This window comes from Perna viridis, chromosome 4, assembly GCF_037379345.1.
Source record: "Perna viridis isolate PV_CMFRI_1.1 ecotype Kerala chromosome 4, ASM3737934v1, whole genome shotgun sequence".
Taxonomy (NCBI): Eukaryota; Metazoa; Mollusca; class Bivalvia; order Mytilida; family Mytilidae; genus Perna; species Perna viridis.
Window position 1 is genome coordinate 52173271 of NC_142448.1, and position 23785 is coordinate 52197055.

Below are 23785 nucleotides of genomic sequence, written 5' to 3' on the forward strand. Positions count from 1 at the left end.
CTTAGGTTGTGTAGTCCATAACTGTATTTGAATAATAAATAAAGGTGAGTTTGATGGGCTTTAGACATACATAAATCATGTCCTGATTTTTATGAAGACTGCTTCTTAAAAATTATTTTTGTTTTAGGTGTGTTTTTATTACTTCAAAGGCAGGCAGCTGAAACATCTGGTGCAGCCAAGCATACATTGTAAGTTAATAACATGTTACAGTTCATCACAAATTGTCTTGAGATACTGTCATTGTTACATGTTCATTTATGATAGGTAAATACCCTCATTTGTCTCCTGGTACATCATATAACAAGAATTGATATGTCAGAGAGATAACAACCCCACCAGGATGAAATATGTAAGCTCATCCATGGGTCCAGTGAAGGATGAGGAAACCCTCACACCACTGGGCTGCCTGCAGCTGGCCCCAGAACAACATTATATAGAAGAACAATAAAAAAAGTTTCCCCAATATACTGAAGCAACCTAAAAGTAAACTGAAAGTAAAAACAAAACAATACATAGAGGCCAGAAATTTCTGACTTAGGACAGGTACAAAAAATGTGGCGGAGTTAAAGTATTTCGGTATAATCACAACCTTCCCACTATTTAAATCTGGCCACTGTGGAAAAAAATATTAAACAATTAAACACATCTAAAAAAATCAGTTCAAAAAGGTCTGAACCCCTTGTTAAAACAGAAATAAACTGATTATACGTTTTGCAATTGCACAAACTAAGGACTACTAGCAGTTAACAGACATTTCAGCTCCAGATTAAACCTACAAAATGTTTTGTCTTCATTGTATGTAAAAATCAGTCTGAAATCCTGCCATACGGTGTTGACAATCATGGTACAACATGAGTTATACAATAAGGACACAACCTGTCATGCCAAAAATTTCTTTTAAATATAGTGTTTAGTTTCCATGTGCAAATCAATGTTAATACTACAACATGCTATCTTTAATGATGTGACAACAATATCTTGCTACTTATGTATATCCCTTATCATTGATTTAAAAAAAAATTCTGTTAAATTATAGTTACTTTTTTTGGAGTATGAATTTCAATTAATTGGAGTTATCTTTCTTAGAATAATGAACAATTGTTGAAAATGGAGACGAGATGAGGTTCCAATTAGAGTTTGATCTGTTGTTTCTATGTGATGATTTGTAATTTAGTGTGAGTGTTTGTAAAAACCAGGCAAAATGGAAAAAAATCCGAAACATGTATGTAAAAACTTCACTGATCTGACAATGTAATATCATCCAAAGATATTTTTTCTATTTGAAAAGACCATTATTTTATCTCTGCATTACTGGCTTTGCCCAAAAATTTTTCAATAGAATCTTAGAAAAATGAGGTTTTTGACAGAATTGTCTTCCCTTGATAATGTTCATTTTCAGTGTATTTCAATAAAATTGTAACTCATTGATCCAGTATGATATAGAAAATCTTCTCTGTTTTCCTTTCTGATGGTATAATTAGTCAAATTACACTATCAAAATGATGTTTTTTTTCACATCATGTTTCACCCACTGCCTGATTCTTACAGGGACTGACACTTAATACAACAGAATGTGTCCTGGTTTTATTTAATGTCCTGTTACATGCGATATTTTATTAGGATGGTGCATCAGAGAAAAAATTTTGGTTTGGTTTCTGTCATAAGAAGTATTAATTTTTGAGGCTGAATTTTCTATGTATCATTTTCTTTATCAGAATGGTTAAAACCAGCATGCAGTATCGAGCAATTCTCACAGCATACAGTGATGAACTCAAAACTTTAGCAGGTGAAATTGCATCACATGTATATTATTGGTGAAACATCCTGTTTTGTTGGAAATATGTTTTTTTCTTGCATTACATTGTATTTGACAAAAATGAACCAATAATTATACAATTTGTAGATTAGTAATAATGTGAAGTTTCTTACAAGCTAAGGTCAAACATTAACTACTCACACTAGGTCAATGATATTTAGTTTATAATTCCATTGGCATCACTAAATCAAAATTCCATATATGTTTCATGTATATACTTTTGAGCTGTAAGATTTTCGTGTTAGGTTTTGTGATTACATATGGTATGGTTGATTTGATTCATTTTACACCTTAAATTTGATTTTTAAACATGCAAGCTTTAGCAATTTAGCCATAGGGAGTGGAGAAATAATTTATAACAAGGATAGGCTGAAAGAGATTTTGTTTCTCAAATGAAATGTATGGAAAACTTGACAAAATGTCAGATGGCAGAAAATCTTTTGCAGAAATCACCACCCAGTGGTATTGTCGCATTTATTTTTAGTCACTCGTTTAGAATGGCAGATTAATAGGATAATTAATTGGAAAGAGTCATCATGAGTGCCAAAGAACGCATAGATTTAACGAGTGTGTGGAACTTGTTCTGCACATGAGTTAAATCCTCAAGCGTTCTTGGTACGAGTGATCATATTTTGGTTATTCATGATAACCAATTGATTATCCTATTTATCATATAGATTTCCTCCATTTTTCATTGTTATTTTCAACACAAATTCAAAATTTTGTGAACGGCGGATTGATATTTGTGTTGTGACAATTTGGCAGAAGAAAGTGCGAGAGTGAAATTACCAAATTTATTTCACAGTGTGAATTATTGAAAAAAATTACACTTGGATCAATTGGTAAATCACTGCTATCTATATAATAAAATCTAATATCGATTTATTTCAGATGGTATAATTGATGAGAACCAGAAAGAGAACTACCTAGATTTGTTACAGATACTAAAAATGTCTGAGCTCATCTGGAGTCTTTGTGAAATATTGTTCTTAGAGAGCCAGTCAGGTGAGTATTGGTTAAGGCTCAGGCTAAATATTGTTCTTAGAGAGCCAGTCAGGTGAGTATTGGTCTAGGGACAGGCTGAATATTGTTCTTAGAGAGCCAGTCAGGTGAGTATTAGTCTAGGCTCAGGCTAAATATTGTTCTTAGAGAGCCAGTCAGGTGAGTATTGGTCTAGGCACAGGCTAAATATTGTTCTTAGAGAGCTAGTCAGGTGAGTATTGGTCAAGGCTCAGGCTAAATATTGTTCTTAGAGAGCCAGTCAGGTGAGTATTGGTCAAGGCTCAGGCTAAATATTGTTCTTAGAGAGCCAGTCAGGTGAGTATTGCTCAGGCTAAATCTAATCATCTGATACATCAGTGAAATACATGTATTGTTGTGGGGAATTTTTTCTTATGCGTGTGACTGGACTGTTTCATGGCAAATTTTTACTTACTTTGCAGTAACATTTACATGTAATAAGACATACAATCTGAATCCTAGTTGATCGCTGTAAATGAACCCCAATTATCACTTTCTTTCAAAGGGAGATAATCATCAGTTCAAAGGTTGTTTAGGTTTCAAAATGTTTATTTTCTGGTCCTTTGGTGAGTATGATTTTTTCTGACTCAAATACCTTATCATCATTTGTCTTTAGACAATTCACCTGTTGGTTTCATGGTTACATGATTTTTTACCAATGTAGAATAGAGTCCTTAAGTAAATCTGCATGTATTGATAACTCACACAGTTCTGCTTTTCATTAAATGTTCCAAGATTTCCTTTTACTTTGTTTTTGTTTAGCATTGTCAAATCATGTTCTATCTACATTGTTTCAAGCAGGATACTATATATGGAAGAAATATTTCTCATAGGACAACAATTTACCAAGTTTTCTTGGTTTGGCCAAACCATGAATAAATTCCCTATTAAATATAAAATTTCTGTTACAAATACAGAGACTACACTTTAATCCACAAATACAAAACTCTTTGGGTTGTAAATATTTTTTTCTATAAATCAGGAAAATTTCTACCCATGCTATATAATGATGTACTGACATCTGTAAGAATAAGGCAAAATTGGAAATATAATGAATTATGCTCTGAAAATAAAAGAACATGAATTTGACTAAGTAGGCACATAGTGTATGGTCTGTGGAAGACAATTTACATTTTATTCATCTTAGAAGTGTCAGAAGATGCAAGTATTCAACTCATAGGGAAAAAAGTGAGTTATTTTCTTTTGATGATGAAGAGCAAAGTATTTCATATAATTTATATATCAAATTACTGACTTTAAAAATATTAAATTGAATGCCATTTCTGCATTTCATGTAACCTTTGATTAAGATTTCTTAGAAAGACTGGTGTGTTTTTTTCTACTGCCTGGTTCTTACTGACAATACACCTTGGAGAATAGCACTGTGTCTCAAAAAACACAGATGGATTTTAATTATTTTTGTTTGTTCATAATACGGGTAGCAGTCTTTCATTTAATATGGTTTTCATTTTTCATGACTTAGGACTATGCATGTAAATACCAGAGCTTTCCCAACAGAAAATAATTTTTAAAAAAAGCCAAAAAAAAACAAAAAAAAAACTGTCACATGTTTTAAGAAATCAAGGTAACCAGGATTTGAAAAGTAATCAAAATAATATACCGTGAAAGAACTTTAATTCATGGATACCAATTTTTGTGGATTGGGGAAGAAACACAAGTTCGTGGATTCTTGAATTTGTGCCTTTGAGGTTTTCAGTATACATATCAATGGGGTTCTTCTTTCTGTTAGCAACCAAATTTTGTGGTTTTGGCCTACCCATGAAAACCATGAAAATTGGTACCCCATGAACAATAGTTTCACATTAATCCAGGGATAACAAGTTGGCAGGGAAAATAGATACAAACAACAAAGAACATGTTGTTTATTGTTGTATTTTATTGTAGGAGGTTTAGTTATAAATCACCTTTTAGACTGGTTGAGGCTACACTTTACAGACGGACAGACTATGTTGTTAGAAATGTCCAAACATGAGAGACCAGACAGCCATCAGTTCTACTGGGATACGGTAAATTAAAGCTTACATATAGAGACTTGTTCTATTATTGAGTAACAAATAATGGTCTATTGGAAATCTAGGTTACTATGAAATAGGCATAAAATTAAAAAAAGAAGATTCTGTGAGTGTCATTTTTAATGCTATTCCATAAAAAGTTTGGACCAACATACCTGTATGCTGTCAGCCATATTGTAAAGAACAAGTCCATGGAAAAAATGGATATGGTAAAAGGCAACGTACATGTATGCACCAACATATAACCTAAATCCAAAATAGTAAATACTTCCAGGTATCACCACAAGTAAAAATCAGGCAGGTGGTAAATACATGCACAACTGCAGAAATTGACATGAAATCCAGAATCTATGCTGTAAAGTATGTAGAGGTAGTGAATGATTAAGCATAAAAATGTCTGTTTCCTGCTACCCTGCCTACCTTAGTTTTTTGTGCATGCCTTAAACAATTAATTGGCATTTTGGCTCAAGCACTGTTAAAGTCTAGATTGTTTCCCCATTAATTGTAAAATGTTTTTGAGAAATAAAATAATTTCCCTATCTACCTTCCCTATTTTTCTTGCTGGTAGCAGCGAACAGGAATATGATCTAATCTAGACTGTATTTATTATACACCACACAACAAAGTTGCTGAGAGTATAATCAATCAGGCTATCTCACTCTCTCTCAACAAGTCCTCTTTTGGCATCACAATTCCTTTTTATCTACTGAACACAGTTTCAAGAAATTTTGTATGTAGTAAGGACTTAACATTTAGTTGTGCATATTACCAGGAAAGTTTGATCGGAGGTTGAGTTATGGAACTTTTAACTTATTTTCCTGAAGTGCACCACTAAAGCATTTTGTTTTTTTATATGTCAGTGTTACAATAGGATCTGCCTTATTCTTACTTTGATCAGTTCTGGCTATTACAAAATATAAAAATACCTAAAATTTATTTAATTTGTAGCTTTTTTTTTCAATATTGGACATTCAGTTTACAATTGAATGTTTTGTAATTTGGGAAATTATTTGCAGATTGGTTGTAAAATTTGTTGATTTTTTTGTATTTAGTGCATTTTGATTCCCAAAAAACAATTTAATTTTTGTGAATTCAAGGAAATTTCGGTATTAACAAGATATGAATACAATGTATATACTTATTTGAGCTTACTGTTTCAAATTAATTTAGTACAAGTAGATGAAATTAATATTTTGCAGGTTTACAAGTTTTTATTACAAGGCCAAATTGACCAAGTGCGGAGATTGTTGGCCCTTCATACGGCTGCTCACACAGACAACTTTCAAAGTATTGATGATCTTCTCAGGCGAATGCCTATTTATTCTGTAAGCAATTTGATTACCGTAGACCAATTTGTTATTTATTTGCAGGTTGTATTTATTTTCACAAATTTCATGAATATGCATATTTAGTATTTAGCAATTTTATAATAAATACACACACACATCAAATTTATATAAAAGATGTTATTAACCCACTACCCAAAATACGTTAAAATATGTCATAAACTGACCAATTGATATGAGTTTAAACCAGGCATCTATACAGGGCCCTGTTATAGGTTTTGGTCAATCATATTGGCCTCAACAGCTGTATTGGCCCTCGGCAATGCCTCTGGACAAATACGACCGCCTCGGCCAATATGACAGTCCTCAAATCTGTAACAGGACCAATGTGAAACTACATATCTATTAACATATATTTAAAAATAGCCTTTACCTATGCAAAATTATATTAAGTGAATAACCTGTATTGGTTCCAAAATAAAGGCCTGTTAAAAATTTAAATGTGTTGAAAAGGGCTTTTGCCCAAGACCATGTGAGCTATTGCCATCACTTGGCGTCCATCGTCATTATTAACAATTTTTCAAAACTCTTCTCCTCTGAAACTACTTAACCAATGGGAACCAAACTTTGTTTGCCATTACTAAAAATAGAACATAGGGGTCAGACAGTTTTTCGCATAAATCTCCAAAACTGTTAGTTAAGTCCAATCTTGACTTGGTAAAAGTGTTCAGTACGATGAGATCTATCTGCGATCAAATTTTCATTTTAATCTGTTCAGCCACATCGGAGTTATTGCCCTTTTTCGATGTTTTTTTGCTATTTTTAATGTTATTTCTTTCAAAAATCTTCTCCTCTGACACTATTTTACCAATTGAAACGAAATTTGGTATAAGTGTTCCTTGGGGTATACTGCATAGAACTGATGTGTGGTTTTTTGATCTGTCGAAAAACATGGCCACTGTTACTAAAAATAGATTATAGGGGTCAGACAGTAGGTTTTCACATATATCTCCAAAACCAATAAGTTAAGCCAAATTTTTTCAATAGCTGAAATGATCCTTATTTTTAGGACTACAAAAGTCTTCAGGCATAAAATTTGTCAGACACTTTCTTGTAAGAGTTATTGCCCTTGACAGGGGAAAATGACTTTTTTTTTGTTTTTTGTTTACAGTTTTTAGCCAATGTCTTGAAAACTATGATAGATTTAGACTTTCATTTACTGAAATGATCCTTATGATAAGTCCTATCATAGTTTTCTTGAGTCAAAATTATTGGACAATTTCTTGATTAATTTATTGCCCTTGAAAGGAAAAATTGAACCAGGTGAGCGATTCAGGCTCCTGGGAACCTCTTGTCATATGTTTACTTCCCTCAATTTCTGCTTTATTTGTTAGCCTTATTAAACTATATCTGATATTTATCTTTCAGCAAATGTCACAAGGTCATTCCATAGCTGAGTTTGACATGAAGTGGCGACACTGGCAGGATGATGTACAGAGAAGAATGGAATCCAGAGAGTTTGTTTCAAACCTACAGCTCAACAAAGTTTGCAGGGTAAGTTTGTGTCAGACTTAAAGCTCAGCTAAAAGCAATACACTTACTGTATTCTTCCATGTATACCACACACTTTTATTCAACTTGTTCTTTGTTCCTTGAGAGGGGTGTGCTGTATACACCAAAACAATGAGTTCTTAGATTTTTTTCTGGAGACAAACTGAAATCGTCAAAAACCACTACAAGCAACTTATTTTTCTCTCAAAACACACCCTCCCAATTATAACTTCTTCACATGTGTGTGGTGGAGCATGAAAGTGTAATTAAGGGAACCCAGGTTCTAGTAGAAATCAAAAAGAATGGATTCCATGGACAAAGACCAGACATGGAAAACAGACAAACACCACTAAGAACATAACATGACCAAAATAATACATACAAAGTAACAAAAGTGAAAGAGCAACTCTGACTCCACTAAAATATTTATATTTAGCATGTTGAACTCACACATTTATGCCACTAAAAACTGGGAGCTTGGACCAGGTGCACTGGTAGGGTAAGCATCCTCTGCTTTTCTAGAAACACCCACTGAGTTGCTCATGAAAAGTCAAGTCCAGGGTAGACATAAGGCTCTACTTGACCAATTTGACCCAGACTTGGTGTGCATGTTCCTTTGGGTATCTTTGGTAGAACTGATGTGGGAATTTTTGATCCAAGGAAAAACATGGCAGTCATTACTTAAAAAAGAACATAGGGGTCAGACTGTAGTTTTTCCCATATTGTATCTCCAAAACTGTTAGGTTATCCAAATTATTTCAATTGCTGAAATGATCTATATTACAAGGCCTACAAAGGTTTCCAGTGATCGATGTTGTCAGATGACTCCTTGTAAGAGTTATTGCCCTTGAGATGTGAAAAGATCTTTTGTTGAAGCAGTGGTAGCCATTTGTGTTTACAATAATGTCATGGTCAAAGTTGTTAACGGTCAACAACCAATCATAATGCAGGGATAAGGAGTTAGACTGGTTGTGTGAAACTTGTTACCACATGTTTTCTTTATTGTTTGTAGATTTTGGCTGGAGAAGAGTCAGTATTTACAGAGTTAGACTGTCTTTGTGAGACTTGGTACCATATGTTAATATCTAAGATGCTGTATCAACACCCAACAGTAAAGGCAATAGATCTTCATTATTATGTCCAGGTTTGTCATTTACTGTATTGGCATTTTTAGGGAAAATGCCTATTTTCTTACTGCCTGCTATTATATATACTGGCTAAAGTGGTGATACTAAAAATATAATGATTGACATCTTCTGTCTGATTGACTGTGACATGCAATGAATAAAATGGTGACTGTTTTGAATGTCTTGTATTATTTAGCTCACTGTGCTGAAGTGATGCTCAGACAAATAAAGAGTCATGCTCAGAAAATGCTCAGAAAAATAATGAGTCATGCTCAGAAAATGCTCAGAAAAATAATGAGTCATGGTCAGAAAAAAACTCACAAATTTGGCAATATGGGCACATTATATATGGTCTTAGGAAGACAAATTGACATTTTTTTTTGTCTCAGAAATATCAGAGGATGCAGAAAAATGAGTTCAAAGTTACAGTAGAATGATAAGGGAGAAGTGAGCTATCTCCTTTTGATGATGAATTTGCAATGCATTGCATATGACACTTTAAAAAGGAATAAATGCCATTTCTGCATTTCAGATAACATTTTGAATAAGATTTCATGGAAAGATGTGTGTGTTTTTTCCACCATGATTCACCCTCTGCTTTACTCTTACACAGAATACCACCTAAAAATCTACTTCTGATATCGTACTGGATCTATTACAATGACAGGCTAATGACAAGTATAATCAGGTGGCTGACTGAATGCTAGGCATCAGGAATCTAATATTTGTATTGTCATTTAGTCTGGAAATGTTTGATTCAGTTCTGCAAATGTTTATTGAAAAATTTGAAATTTCAAGGAAACTGAAAATGATGGATTCAAAATTCCTACCATTTTCAGGAAGATGATATAAGTCATGTGCAAGAGGTAGGGAAACAGTAGAATTTTCGATCAGTTTATTGCATCACAAGTTCATTTAAAAAGCCTTATACATCCAGAATATTTCTTGGAGCATAGTATTGTTCATGTGCATCGTCCAAAACTTGTCCAAATGACCCGCCATACGATTGATTGAGCAAAATGGGTGTGACTTCTGAAATCGTACCTTTCAAGGAGGGCTGGGATTGATTTTGGGGGATATTACTTGAAATCTTCAGGAATTAGGGTTAAAAAGGGGGCCACTTGGAGACTGGTAAAATCTTAACCTGTACCATTTATTAATTAACAATCAAATTTAGAGGTTTATCAAGCTCCATACATCCTTACATGCACCAACTTCATGGTTCAACCTCTGAGGTAATATCAAGCTACACTTTGTGAAGCATTTTAAAATATTCAAATTTTCCTCCCTTTATCACATTGCATTACTTCACTATCATTAGCATTAATTAAGGTCTAATTAGAAATATGCCCTTTGTGCACTGTTTTTCAGAGTTGCTTGGATGTATACAGGAATAGCCAACAGAGGTTGGGAGAACTTGACAATATTTTATTGGTGGCATTAGAGTTCAATGTTCATCAAGTTATTAAAGATAGCAGGTAAAGATATGAAATATTCATGCAAGTCAGGAAAAAAAAGCAGGTATATATATGTCTTATTTAGGCAAGCTGTTAAACTCCTCTAAAACCATTGAATGGAATTTGATGAAACTTTCACAAATTCTTCATTGCCTCTTGCCATTATGCACCTCAAATTTTGTGTTTCAATCTAAGTGACATATAAGGTAGGGATGTGGGGTATCTCAAAGTGATTTTTGCTAACTGCTTAACATATAATTAGGCCTCACAAAGTAAAGGACGAGGTATGATAAGGCTCATATCTGGCTCACTGAATGACTGAAAATTAAAAAAATGGATATGGAGAAGTTTTTATCTGTTGTTTAGAATGTTAATTGAAAAGATTTATTATGTTCAAACCACATTTTTAAGGATATCATTTTTCATTGATTGAAAGTATGATGTCCCAAATTTTCCAAATTTTGGCACTTTTTGGAACATTTTTGCAATTTTGGAAGGCCTCTTCAACTTTCTCTAACTTGACCTAAAATATTGTTAATGAGTTTAGAACGCCACATTAATAATATTCCAAATCAGTTAAGATATCCCTCAGTCACATTGATGGAGACCTTTACTGGTAAAAAAATTAGCATTGATAATTGGTATTTTCCCGATTTTATTGTTTTTAGGCTTCCATAAGACTGAAAATTGATGTAATGATGAAAATTAACACTGCATATTAAAACATTTGATCATCCATTTAACACTGCATATTGCATTTACGTCATTATACCCCAATATGACGAAGGAGAGGGATATACTGTTTTGACCGTGTCCTTGTATCCATGTTTCAGTAAGTTTTTTCCATCACAGTTTTCTCACCAAATACCCATCACTGTGGCTTGAAATTTTAACACATTCTTGGCATAGTTATGGCATACAGTTGGATCTTTTTTTTTGAAAAATTCTAAAACAGCTTCCTGTTTACAATGTGTTTTGTTAATTTTTCACTTTATATTTTTCGGCGCATTCTTCTCAGCAACTGCACATCACAGTGGCTTAAAATTTTAACACAATCTTCCTGTAGGTATGCCATATGATGGGATACATTTTTGGAAAAATTAGAAAACTAACTTCCTGTTTACCGAGGACTTTGTTTATTTTCTTTATATCATGATTGAAAGCGGGGGTATCATTAGTGAGCCATCACTCACAGATTTCTTGTTTACATCAAACTTTTTTTTTCTCATAATATAAAATAAGGGACAAAATATGGCTCTTATCATACTTTGTGCTTTGTTGATTCTGTGGCCTCCCCATGTCTCTTCTCAGGGTGACTCAGTACCAATTGCCACATTAATAAAATATGAACAGAAATATGTTCTTATTTTTGGTACAGTCGACTCCACTTAATTGCATATCGCTTTATTGCATATTTCGGTTATTAGCATAATTTTCTCCTGCACAAAACCATTTCCTATTATTCTATTAGGGAAAAAATCGCTTATTTGCATAGGCCTTGGAGGTGCATTTCGGTTTATTGCATAGAGAATTTTGCCTCGTCCAGGTAAAGACAGATTTTCCCAAATTCTATTTTAAGCCTTCGGGTCATAAATATGTCAATCATATTTATTGTTGTAAAAACTAGATTATCATCAATCAGGAGGTGTTAATAATGGATTAAAAAATCATGGACATAAAAGACAATATAAATGATTTTTAATTACATTAAAATAAACAAGCACCTAGGTGAACAATGACTTCTGACGACATGCCGAACATCACCTTATGATGCGGCTTGAGGTTCGGCTTGGGGTATTTTTTGTCCCTATTTAAATTCTTCCGACTACAAATGATTATCAATGTAAATTTAATTTTCTTTAATGAGCTGAACAGTTTTGAGTGAGCTTGGGTTACTAGGCATAAATATCATACGAAAATTAAAAGTCATTCATTCAGTACAATGTCTAATGAAATTCAACTATCCTAAGGTGCCCCATACTATCCACACTTCATAGGAATATATTGAGGTCAATGGCGCGTATAATACACAACTATCAGTGTACAATGAACAGAGGAATAAAAACACACAGACCATTTCAAAAGCCTAAAAACTGCAAACATTGATGAATATTACACTGAATCCTGCCTGAAATATGAAATATGGGATTTGCTTTCGTAGAAAGGTCAGGAAATTACTTGACTATTTATAGATGAGAAACACGTGGTTTTACTTATAAATACACACAACGTAAAGAAGGTCAATAAACAAGAGAAACACAATATATATGAGAAGGTCTATAACAATTAAATACCAGATCAGAAATGTTGAACAGTGATATCCCTGGTTGATCCACAGTATCGTCGTCTTACCTGAACTCACACTTCCGGTGAAATCGTAATTTCGGTTATAAGAATAGCCCGGTTATTTGCATAATTTTTACTGGCAAATAGGCTATGCAATTAAGCGGAATCCACTGTATATCTATGAACAATGTAAAAACCAACCATCATTTACCATGTGTATAATTGGTGATTTTGAGGCAAAAAGTAAGCAAAATTTTTTTCTGATTCTAAATTTGGTGGGAACTTAGGGGTGTACTAAGTACTCAAGATCAATGTTGATAAAATTGTGCATTTTTATACAAACCACTAAAATATGCCATTATTAGTACCTGCTATATTGAGCAATGAAGTAGTAAAAAAAGTTCTGATATGCTTGTTCTTTCATTGGTTTTTAATGAAAAATGGCTTGAGAGCCAAAAAAATAATTTTGGAGGGCCTTAGGATGATACTGTGTTTTGATCAATATTTAAAATATCTTCCTGTTATATATGTTTTTGTTAAATGTATGGCTTCTTCTGTGCTATTTCATTTATTTGTAAATGACATGCAAAGTGTTGTGTAAATGTATTTTATTCTTTCAGTGCTTTGTTCAGTAATTGGTGGTTTGTTTCACACCTAACAGATTTATTACAACATAGTGGTCAGTTAGAAGCCCACAGACTACAGTGAGTTCTCTTATAGTGTAATCTACTCCCGCCCATAATTTTTTTAGGAAATACTCCTTTAGTACATAGTACATGTAAATTGTTTTTAATCATTACATTCTGAAGATGTTCAAATTGATTTGAGTTTTGGTGGGGAAAATATCTGCCAGGATGTTTGATTTATTTTGTGGACCTTGCTCAAGATTATTAAGGTCAGATATTTTTGCAGTCAATCAACTTAGAGACATTTTTAAATTCATGGTTGTTCCTCATATCATAATAATTATGTGCCCCCCCATCAAAATTGGGAACATATTGTTTTTGGCTCTTGTTTCTTCATTCTTCTAATTTCTATCTTATCAGGACATCTCCGAAGAAACGGCTGAATGGATTGTAATCAAATTTGGCACAAAAATAGACCTTTATATGTAGATGTGCACAAATGTTTTGAAATTTTAAACATGGATGCAATCCAAACTTTTTTAAAAATTGTCAAAAAAATACAAAAAAAAATTGTATAAAGTTCAAACTTGGTATGAATAAGGTCACTACAAGGGCTTCCCATTGGCCATATTGAAATTTAAAATATGGCCCCAAGTAAGACATACAAAAAAAATTGAAAAAATTTATGGAACTGTAGAAACTGATATTTATTGCTCCTGTGACAATGGAGGAGCAGGGGGAACATCCTGTTACACTGTACATAACAATAAGATCTAGTTACATTTACTGTGCATATTGTCAAATTACTCTAATCTCTTTGGATAATTGGAGTCGATGAAACACCTCTTCGAACTATTTATAGGCCATACCCATAGTTAAGTGAACTACTTTAATTGGTCAATATGTATTGCCTATTTTCTATTTATATCTTTAATACTATGGAAATAAAATGAGAGATACATATGATATGTAATGATAAGAATTGAATGTTTCATTTTTGATGTTTCATGGGCATGTAAAAGTGTTGAACGGTTGCACATTTTGATTAAAAAATATGCTACGACAGCACTTTTACATGCCAGTGAAACATAGAAAATTAAAGATTTAAGCCAAAGTTATAATACTCTTCAAAGAAAATATTCATGATTGTTTTTTCCCTGATCTTGCTGCAAAAACAGTGCTGATGTTTTGGTATTTCTTTGCCAGCATTTTATTTATTTGATTTTTTATTTTAGGTTTGGTTCTAACCTGCGAGAGTTTCTTTTGTTGGATTATGCCAGCAGTCTAATGTCTCATAAAAGGTTAATTTGCCAATTTTCTAATATACAGATAAAAACAAAAGTTGGGAAGTAAAATTTGAATTTGAAAATGTTTCCTTCACTTGATTTTTTTCCCACAACAGAAAATGTATTAAATTCTTCTGGAACATAGGTACAGTGAAACTTTTCCACACATTTCAGGGATCGACACTTACAGTAGTACAGTAAATCTGTGCAATTCTAATTTTGGAGAGGACTACTTAAAGTATGTTCATGGTAGTCCTTTGGGCTATCTAAATTTTGTGTTATTTTTTGTAAGATCTGACATGGAACCATCATTACTGTCTGTGGACTACCTGTTTTACCTCTGAAGTAGTCCTGTTGACAACCAAACAAATGAAGTTAGTCTCAAACTTTGACATTCTTTTCAACATTATCTAGAAGTTTTATATATGACTGCTACATAGTAGGATTAGATTGTGGTAATTGTACTTCCAGTTATACAGTGTTGTTTATATTTGTCATATATTGTTTCTGGCGTAGGGAACTGGGACTTTTTTTTAGTTAGTTTGCTCACAGTTTTCTAGTTGATTTTTGTTAATACAACAGACACAATAAGTTTATTTACATAAGTCTACCAATAATTACACTGATACTGAATCCCCGTGCAGGTCCAGGTGTTAAAAGAATAGGCCTGCAGCAGCGCTAAGCTTGTCGTAAAAGGCGACTTAATAGTGCTCAGAACCTTAGACGGGGGCTAGGGCGCTCTGCCCACAGAGCAACTGGGATGTGTGTCCCAGGTGGTGGAATGGGGTACCCCTGGCGTGTTACATGCTGGGGTTGTCAGGCTATAATACGGAAAACCTGACCGCAAACCATAGTGGTGCACCGTGTTGGGAAATATGTCAAGTTCCTCGCACGTTAAAGAACGCTACTGTGGTATTCTCCCGGAGTAGGAACCATAGGGCTCCGCCACAGGAGGCTAAATTCCCCGACCCTACCCACCTCTCCCCATTTCCATTGGCAATCAAAATTTGTCGCCCCCATTGTCCTTGTGTCCCACCCCTTTTTCATTTCATCATTTCATGTTCATTTTGTCATCAGTTTCATGTTCATCGTCTGAATATAGCTGAAATATTGCTGCTCGGACGTTAAACCCCAACAAACAAACAAACTGATACTGAAAGTGAGCTTGTTAGAGTTATCTTTCTTTGAACACAAATTAAATGGAAATGAACAATTTTCCTGGAAGTGCCCTTTGTTGATATCTCTATAAGTGACATTAAGTTAGTTTTAATCTTTGATTTGTTTCAGTTTATGGATTGTTGGTGTACAGTATTTAGATCATTGTCCTGAATTTGGAAGGTAGTTATTTCTAGTGTTTAAGGTTCTTATTAATATCTCATTTAGATTTTACTCAAAACCATGTGTTTTTCTCAAACCTTTGATTTTTAGCACTCTGACTAGTGAAGGTTTTTATGGTTCCTATTAATAGAACAATCTCATTTAGATTTTACTCAAAACCAAATGTTTTCTCAATCCATTGATTTTTAGTAATCTGAGCAGTGAAGATTTTTATTCAAAAGTTGAGTATGAATTTAAAAAGAACTAAATTTGGGGCTGTTTATGTTTATATTCAACTTATTTCTAAACCCTTTGTTATGCTTGACCCAGTTTTAAAATTATGTTACCTTGGTTGTCAAAACAGACATGTTACATGTAATCAATAAATATAGCTGCCCCCTTTATTAATTTTAGCATTGGTAGGCAAGTTGACAAGGATGTATTCCTAACACTATCATTGTCTTTTTTTTTGCAGGCAATATTTAGAGGGATTTATAGAAAACATGCCATTAGAAACAGAAAAGAAAGCACAGAAACTTCTAAATATCTGTCAGGAAAGGAATATGACAACTCAAGGTAATATAACTATTCTCCTGACAATTGAAGTTTTGAAGTGTATTGAATCATCCTGTTTGCTGATGTACCTTCTACAATTAAGTGTCAGTATCTGTAAGAATCAGGCAGTGGGTGAAACATAGAATGAAAAATGCCACTATTTTGATAGTTTAATTTGACTAATTGCACCATCAGAATCATGGAAAAAAGCAAGATTTTCAAAATCACTTAGGTAAATAGAGATATAATTTCATTGGTATGCACTGTATATAGAGCATATTAAGGGCAGATAACTTTGTCAAACACCTCATTTTTCTAACATTCTGTTGAAAATTTTTTACGTAAATCCAGTGATGCAGAGATCAAATAATTGGCCTTTTCAAATAGAGAAAACATCCATGAGTGAAATTGTATAGTCAGATTGGTGGGTTTTTGACATTCATGTTTCTGATTTTTCCATTTTGCCTGATTCTTACAAATACTTACACTCTTAGGCCAATTTAATATGAATAAGTAGCTATAGGTAACTGTATTGTACTTGAAGATTCAGAGACATCAGTTATGTATTTGGTGATCGCAAAATGAATTTACTAGCAAATTTCGAGTGGAGTACCGTATATACTTGTCTATAAGTTAAATTTTTGAGACTAGATTTTTAACTGCTGGGAAGGGTTCCAACTTACAGATGAGATCTAGCTTATGAACTAAAATTTTCAGCTTGATAACTGACATGTGCGTGACACCAACATTGAACAGCCAGTTCAGCACCATTTACCCCAATGTTAAATTGTATGCATCAGTTTTAGGAAAACTGTCTTCATCTTCTACCTTTAACAGCTAAAATATGATGCAGTAAAAGAATATTTACTGTTTAGTTTTTATTTTGCAACAATACTGGCTTTTTATAATTTTATTCATATTTCCCGTTCATCTATTTTGTGAATCAATTTCTACCTCAGTACACTCATATAGCCAAAAACCCAAAGGTGTAATAGAAACTTGACCTAATAACGTACCATAATTTGTAACAAAAATAATCAATATTTTAGTTGGTTATAACAATTCTTTCTATGAATTTTTATATCTTAAGATAAAACCTCTTTACTTACTGAAATATCTTCAAAAATGAGTTGTTAGAGTATCATTAACTTCCTGCTTTGTTCTTTGCTGTTCCCTATTTTTCTGATTTTAATTTGGGTTATTGGTTGTACCAAAATTAGAATGAATGAAAAAAGGCCATATAAAAATAATTCACATGGCTTGTATAGAATTTAATTACTATCTTACAGACTTTGCTGTCTTAATTTTAGACAACAAGCCACTACCCTTAATCTGAAAAGAATTTTATATAGGAAGCAAAATGTCTGCAAGCCTGCCTCTACTTTTACCAGCATTGGCTGGTGGGCTGGTGCCTATTTCGAAGACTGTTACTACTATGAAAACAGCTCCAGTCTGTCTTGTAATTATCAATTTCATCATTTATTGGAGTTATCAAAACAAGCTAGTATACTCATTGTATAAGGAATGTTAGCGGTGCAGCTCTCAGAAATCAGTCTGACTTATTAGCAGGTCAAGGCTAGGTTCCAGAAATTTTGGACTGAAAAGGGGGGTCCGACTTATAGGCGGATTGACTTATACTCAAGTATATATGGTAAGTGAATTGTTAAGTCAGGATTGACAACAAAAAATCTACAATTACAATACCATAACTGCATCTAATGAAACTGTCAAATAAATTTGTGAAAATTGACGTTCAGAACATTTTAAGAGTAAGGTCTTTCTATGTCGCAAAATTTGTGGCAGTCAATTTAAGATTCAAGACCCTGAATTTTACAGTGTTATCCTTTAATTTACGATAATGTCCATAGATCTATGTTGATATACAATGACATTTATCTTTACAACGAATGTTGCATTGAAGTTCATGTGTTTGAGTGAAAGTGGAGGGTAAACAGATATTATACCATATTGTGATCACATTGTTTGTCCGCCTGTCCCTCTGTTGATTACACTTGTCTGTTACAAAATTCTCAGCTTCTATTTGAGGTAATGCCTAAATCTTTGTGCTTTTGTTTGATGACTTTTACTCTCTCCTTCTTCCAGCTTCCAGCCTTTTTCTTCTTTATCTTCGTCCTGTTAATCATACGATTTTTTGACAAAAATGATTAAGTGGTGGTGTTCTTAGCACAATGTGGTGAACAACATTTTGTTTTTGTTTTTGTTTTTTTTTTAGGGGGGGGATTTTGCTCATTCAAAGATTCTTTCTTGCTTTATGATGTTTAATTTTCTTTACAGCCAGAAGTATATGTAAGGTGATTGGAATGAGACATTTGAAGAACAGGAGACTTGGAGCAGCGCTTACATGGGCATTACGATCAAAGGTAGAGAAAATGGGTTTTCATCTTCCATGACATTAGGGAGGGATAAGGGGGTGTCCATGAAAAAAAAGACTGTGAGTGGCACATGACAAGTTTTGTTTTCAAAAATTTTCACCCATTTCATATCACAAGTGCACCCTTTCTTAACTTTTTATGAACTGCTATGGTTAAAGTAAAATTAATTACAAAGCATTGAAATTCAATGAAAGGGGAGATGACTCTTTAGTGCAAAATTTGGTTGCTTTGTGAGGGAACTTTAAAATCATTTCTAAGCCATTCATGGTAGATTTAAAAGAAAGTTTGTCTTACTTGACATACATATGATGTATACATTACATTGGAACAACAAATTCAGTGGGATAAAATTTACCATGTGCCACCCATATCATAGGAACTGTTGGGGTGAATTTTGACGTGTGATTAATTTAATTTGTTTCATTTTACCACACAAGCTTTCTTGAATTAACAAAATACACACATCAAACCATAAAGTTGTTGACTAGTAATTATATAAGCCATGACAAACGTTGTAAAATCAAACTTCGATTGTGGCATGGTATAAAACAATCAGTTTTCCCACTTATTAATTGACTTCAAGATATCAGGGAAAATTAACCTTGAAGTGCTATCGAGAGGACTGACTGAAAACCTTGAGATATTCAACATTTCGATTAATTCAAGTTTGAGTCATCTGAGGTGAAGTTTTATTGAAGTTAGGGAAGTTCAGCTGGCACTGTAAAATTAGTTATCAGGGATTTTGACTCATCTAAGTTCCACACATCCAGGTTTGACTGTAATTAGTAATTAATGAAATTGGACCAAAACGTGAGCACATCCTCTTGTCTTTAATATGATTTTGATATTACTGTTTATTTGTTTTTGTAGGATGTTGCTTTTGCCTCTGTTATCACTGAGAAGTAAGTTTATTCACTATCTCTTACTTTACATGCTTTTGTCATACATTTTATTGCAATATCATCAATCAATTTTGACTTGTCCATCAGTTTTATATGTCTTCATTTTGATGAAATGTCAGTACAGCTTTCATTTTGGTTTGATTTCTTTAAACTTGGAAGTAGTGTTGGGAACCATAAAAGCTTTACATAGGATTGGTTTTCACAGAAATTTGTTGAAGGGACACATTTTTTGTGAGGAAGCTTAGGTAAAAAGCATAGATGATTGACACCTGGAAGTCTTACCTTTTTATTATAAATTTCAGCTTTTTTGTTTCAGGTTCTTGTTGGAGTACAGAGAGCATGGGTCTTTCCCTAACTTAGATCTGATTGATAATCTAGGACCATCCATGTTGCTTAGCAACAGACTTACATTTCTCGGTAAGTTTTTGTCTGCCATCACATTGCAGAAGGGGAAATAAAAATACTGGTGTCTGTGCATCAACCAATCACATGTAACTTCTAAATGGACACAACTTCTCAGAAATGGCTCTTTTGATCACTTGTTGTAGGATTGTTAGTCATCATATGTAGTTTGATATTGCACCACTATTTTGATGTGAGACGTTTTACAAAAGTTATGGGATTTAGTTGCATTTGTACTTGCTACACTAAAGGAATGGAACACATCGTACACACAACTCTTCAGAAACCTCGAAAGGGATCTTGTTAAATTTTTGTAGGATTGTTTATCATCATATCACTCTGCCATTTTGATATTAGAAATATTACAGGAGTTATAAGACAGTTGCATTTGTACATGCAAAAGTATAGGAACACATTGTGGATGCAACTCCTCAGAAACCACTCAACTGATTTTGCTCATATTTTGCAGGAGTATGTCACCATATATACTCACCTGGCGAATTTCACAACTTCACTTCAATGAAATCAATTGTTAAAATTTGAATTTTGTTGAAGCACTTAAACAGAAAAAAACTGATTTCACCTGTTCAAATCTTGATTTCTCCTGTTAAAATAAAAGTTATTGAAATCCCTGAAAGGGTAACAAATTATTCACTGCTTTGCAAAAACTGCATTTTAATCTTCTTTTTTTTTGGTGAAAATGAGGGCTAATTAACTTAAGGTTATGTTACTGGGATAACTGTTATCTGAACTAGCAATAATGAAACACAACTCAACTGAGTCTTTCCTTTGGACTAGCAGATTTTACAGAGGGTTGTCAATTTACATTTTCTTGATTGGAAATGAAAATTTGCAGCCACATCCATTTTTTTCGAGTAAGATGTTGCAAAATGAAATTTGAATAAACCACTCTTTTGTTGAGAAGTTACAATGAAAAGGAAAAAAAAGGGTTTTTATACCCCCAGGGGTTGGGAAGGAAAGAGGCCATTGGGCCATTTGCCTTTCTGGCTGGAAATGACCCCTTCATCTAAAAAATAACTACATGTTTATGGTTTCTTAAGAAATGGCCCCTTTACCCTTTATATATTAAATATCTTTGAAAAATCATGAAAAGGGCCTCTGCTAAAAATTTCTTTCTTAACCACTGTACCCCACTACAAGTGGCAAGGTATTATGTGACACCCTTTCGTCTGTATGTCACCAACGGTTTCCAGATGATAACTTGAGAAGATATTGTTTGATCATTTTCAGACTTTGTGTAATTGATTATTTTAAAATACAGATCAAGTTTAGATTTCAGTTTGATTACATTATTTACACAAATGTTACAGTCATTAATAAGTTGTTTTTTTAATGAATTGGAGTTGTCTTTCTTTGAATGTGAGTTTGATCTGTTGTTCCTATTAAGCATGTTTCCATGGCTACCAAATACAACACAATGTGGCAGGGTTATTTAATGTCCCATTAGATTCCTTACTGAAAGTATGGTTCATATGATAGAAAAAAACCACTGCTTGATTCTTACATGGAATTCCTAAACAAATTTATAAAAGTCAACTTGTTAAATTTTACTTATATTTTATAGGTAAATACAGGGAGTTCCACAAACTGTACAATGAAGGAAAGTTTTATGCTGCAGGGTCATTACTGCTTTCACTTCTAGATTCAAGACTGGCTCCTAAAGAGTAAGTTTTTTTTGCCTGACTTGATTCAAGACTGGCTCATAAAGGTAAGTTTTTTTTGCCTGACTTGATTCAAGACTGGCTCATAAAGGGTAAGTTTTTTTTGCCTGACTTGATTCAAGACTGGCTCATAAAGGGTAAGTTTTTTTTGCCTGACTTGATTCAAGACTGGCTCATAAAGGTAAGTTTTTTTTGCCTGACTTGATTCAAGACTGGCTCATAAAGGGTAAGTTTTTTTTGCCCGACTTGATTCAAGACTGGCTCATAAAGGTAAGTTTTTTTTTGCCTGACTTGATTCAAGACTGGCTCATAAAGGGTAAGTTTTTTTTGCCTGACTTGATTCAAGACTGGCTCATAAAGGTAAGTTTTTTTTGACTGACTTGATTCAAGACTGGCTCATAAAGGGTAAGTTTTTTTTGACTGACTTGATTCAAGACTGGCTCATAAAGGGTAAGTTTCTCTCCAGATTTGAATCAAGACTGGCTTATAAAGGGTAAGTTTCTCTCCAGATTTGAATCAAGACTGGGTCCTAAAGAGTAACTCTCTCCCAGGTTTCCGTTGTAAGTTAACATATTTATAAGGACTTTCATAATGTTGAAAGTGATAAGATATTCCATATTACAAGAAATCTTATTTTGTTGAACAATAATAAAGTTTTGCATGTTTTTAATGTTGATTTTTTTCATCTTTAAAGTGGAATTCTGCCTTTTCAAATATTTATATTACTGCATGATGATCTCTATTAGCTGTTATAGATCTTATAAAGGTTGTCTAATTTGTAAGCAGATTTAATTACAGCAAAAACGACTAATATGAAAATAGTAGATGATCCACCAAATACCAAGCAACAAACAGTTAGATTTAGTATTCTGCACCAAACTTGAAGAACTTAGCAACTTCGACTTTCTTCTTTGCTATTGTTGCTATGGCATGGCAAGATTTGTACCACATACTGAATGATTTTAGCTGTAATAAAAAATTTGTCAGTTGTTTTTAATTGATAAATATGACTTTTTTCAGATTCTGGATAACATTGTTGATAGATGCTATACCACTGTTAGAGGCCGAACAGGTAATACTGAGTTTATGTCCAAGAAATTAAATACATTGTATAAAACATATTCATTGGTAGAATTAGTTTCATAAAATGATTAGATTTGTAAAGTGTTAAGTATCATTCTGTGTAAAAATCAGGCAATTGGGGCAATTCATAATTCTGAATTAGGTTTTTTTTGCCTCAGATATATTCAATACATTTAGAAAATATTTGAAAAGTTATTATTTTAATTTATCCTGAAGCATCAGTGATGTAGAGAATTTTTTACTGCTTATATATGGTAAAAGTGCAGGAAATTTTTCTGCCATTTTTCCATAGTGCATTTCAACTAAATTTGACTTGTCAGTGTCTTAAAAAGTCAAATTTAACAAACACTTTGATGGTTATTTCTGGAAGTTATCAGGTATAAATACTTGGTTACTTCTTGTTTTTTTTTCTTCATGTGCCACACCTTATACAATTTTGCATATTTCTTGGACAGAGTAGTACTGGTAAAAATTGATTTCTCAGGTACTGTTTTGCTGCCTTTTGTTCCACTGTGAAAATTTAAATGTTTATAGTATACTTCCACTCAATGAGTTGATGGTATATTGAAGTCACCTTGTTTGTCTGTCCCTCCAGATACATAACAACACCCAATGGGTTGATTAATTTCAAGTTTGGAATATCAGACATGATATTTTTTTTTTTTTTTTTTATAGCAGAATTCCACTTTTTTAAATCCAGTTTTTACCATTATGTCCCTCTTATTATGATTTCGTCAATTTCCGCCTTTTTTATTGGCTTTGTAAAATCATGTCTGTTATTTGGCTATATTTAGAGGAGGCATTCATTGTACATGTTGTGTAAAGGAATTTTGGTTGTTGTAAAGTATTAATATCCTTTTTTTTTCTTAACTGCTATATGAGTGGGAGTATACCTAGCAGTACAACACATGAGGCTTATGTTTAAGCTTGTGCTTCTCTTGTCTGTCTGGATGTCAGTCTGTT

General features: G+C 33.2%; 1 protein-coding gene across 1 annotated transcript in view; it reads left to right on the plus strand.

Moving 5' to 3' along the window:
- Positions 1-23785, plus strand: part of LOC148620490 (nuclear pore complex protein Nup85-like) — a 34840-nt gene that overhangs the window by 7902 nt on the left and 3153 nt on the right. The window contains exons 4-20 of the mRNA XM_088581399.1: positions 128-188; positions 1716-1786; positions 2708-2821; positions 4742-4863; positions 6069-6194; positions 7584-7709; positions 8719-8850; positions 10205-10311; positions 13197-13280; positions 14438-14503; positions 15776-15826; positions 16281-16381; positions 18656-18741; positions 19624-19655; positions 19972-20072; positions 21643-21742; positions 22760-22811. Coding sequence (XP_088437525.1) covers positions 128-188; positions 1716-1786; positions 2708-2821; positions 4742-4863; positions 6069-6194; positions 7584-7709; positions 8719-8850; positions 10205-10311; positions 13197-13280; positions 14438-14503; positions 15776-15826; positions 16281-16381; positions 18656-18741; positions 19624-19655; positions 19972-20072; positions 21643-21742; positions 22760-22811 — 1532 coding nt within the window. The remainder of the gene's footprint in view (positions 1-127; positions 189-1715; positions 1787-2707; positions 2822-4741; positions 4864-6068; positions 6195-7583; positions 7710-8718; positions 8851-10204; positions 10312-13196; positions 13281-14437; positions 14504-15775; positions 15827-16280; positions 16382-18655; positions 18742-19623; positions 19656-19971; positions 20073-21642; positions 21743-22759; positions 22812-23785) is intronic.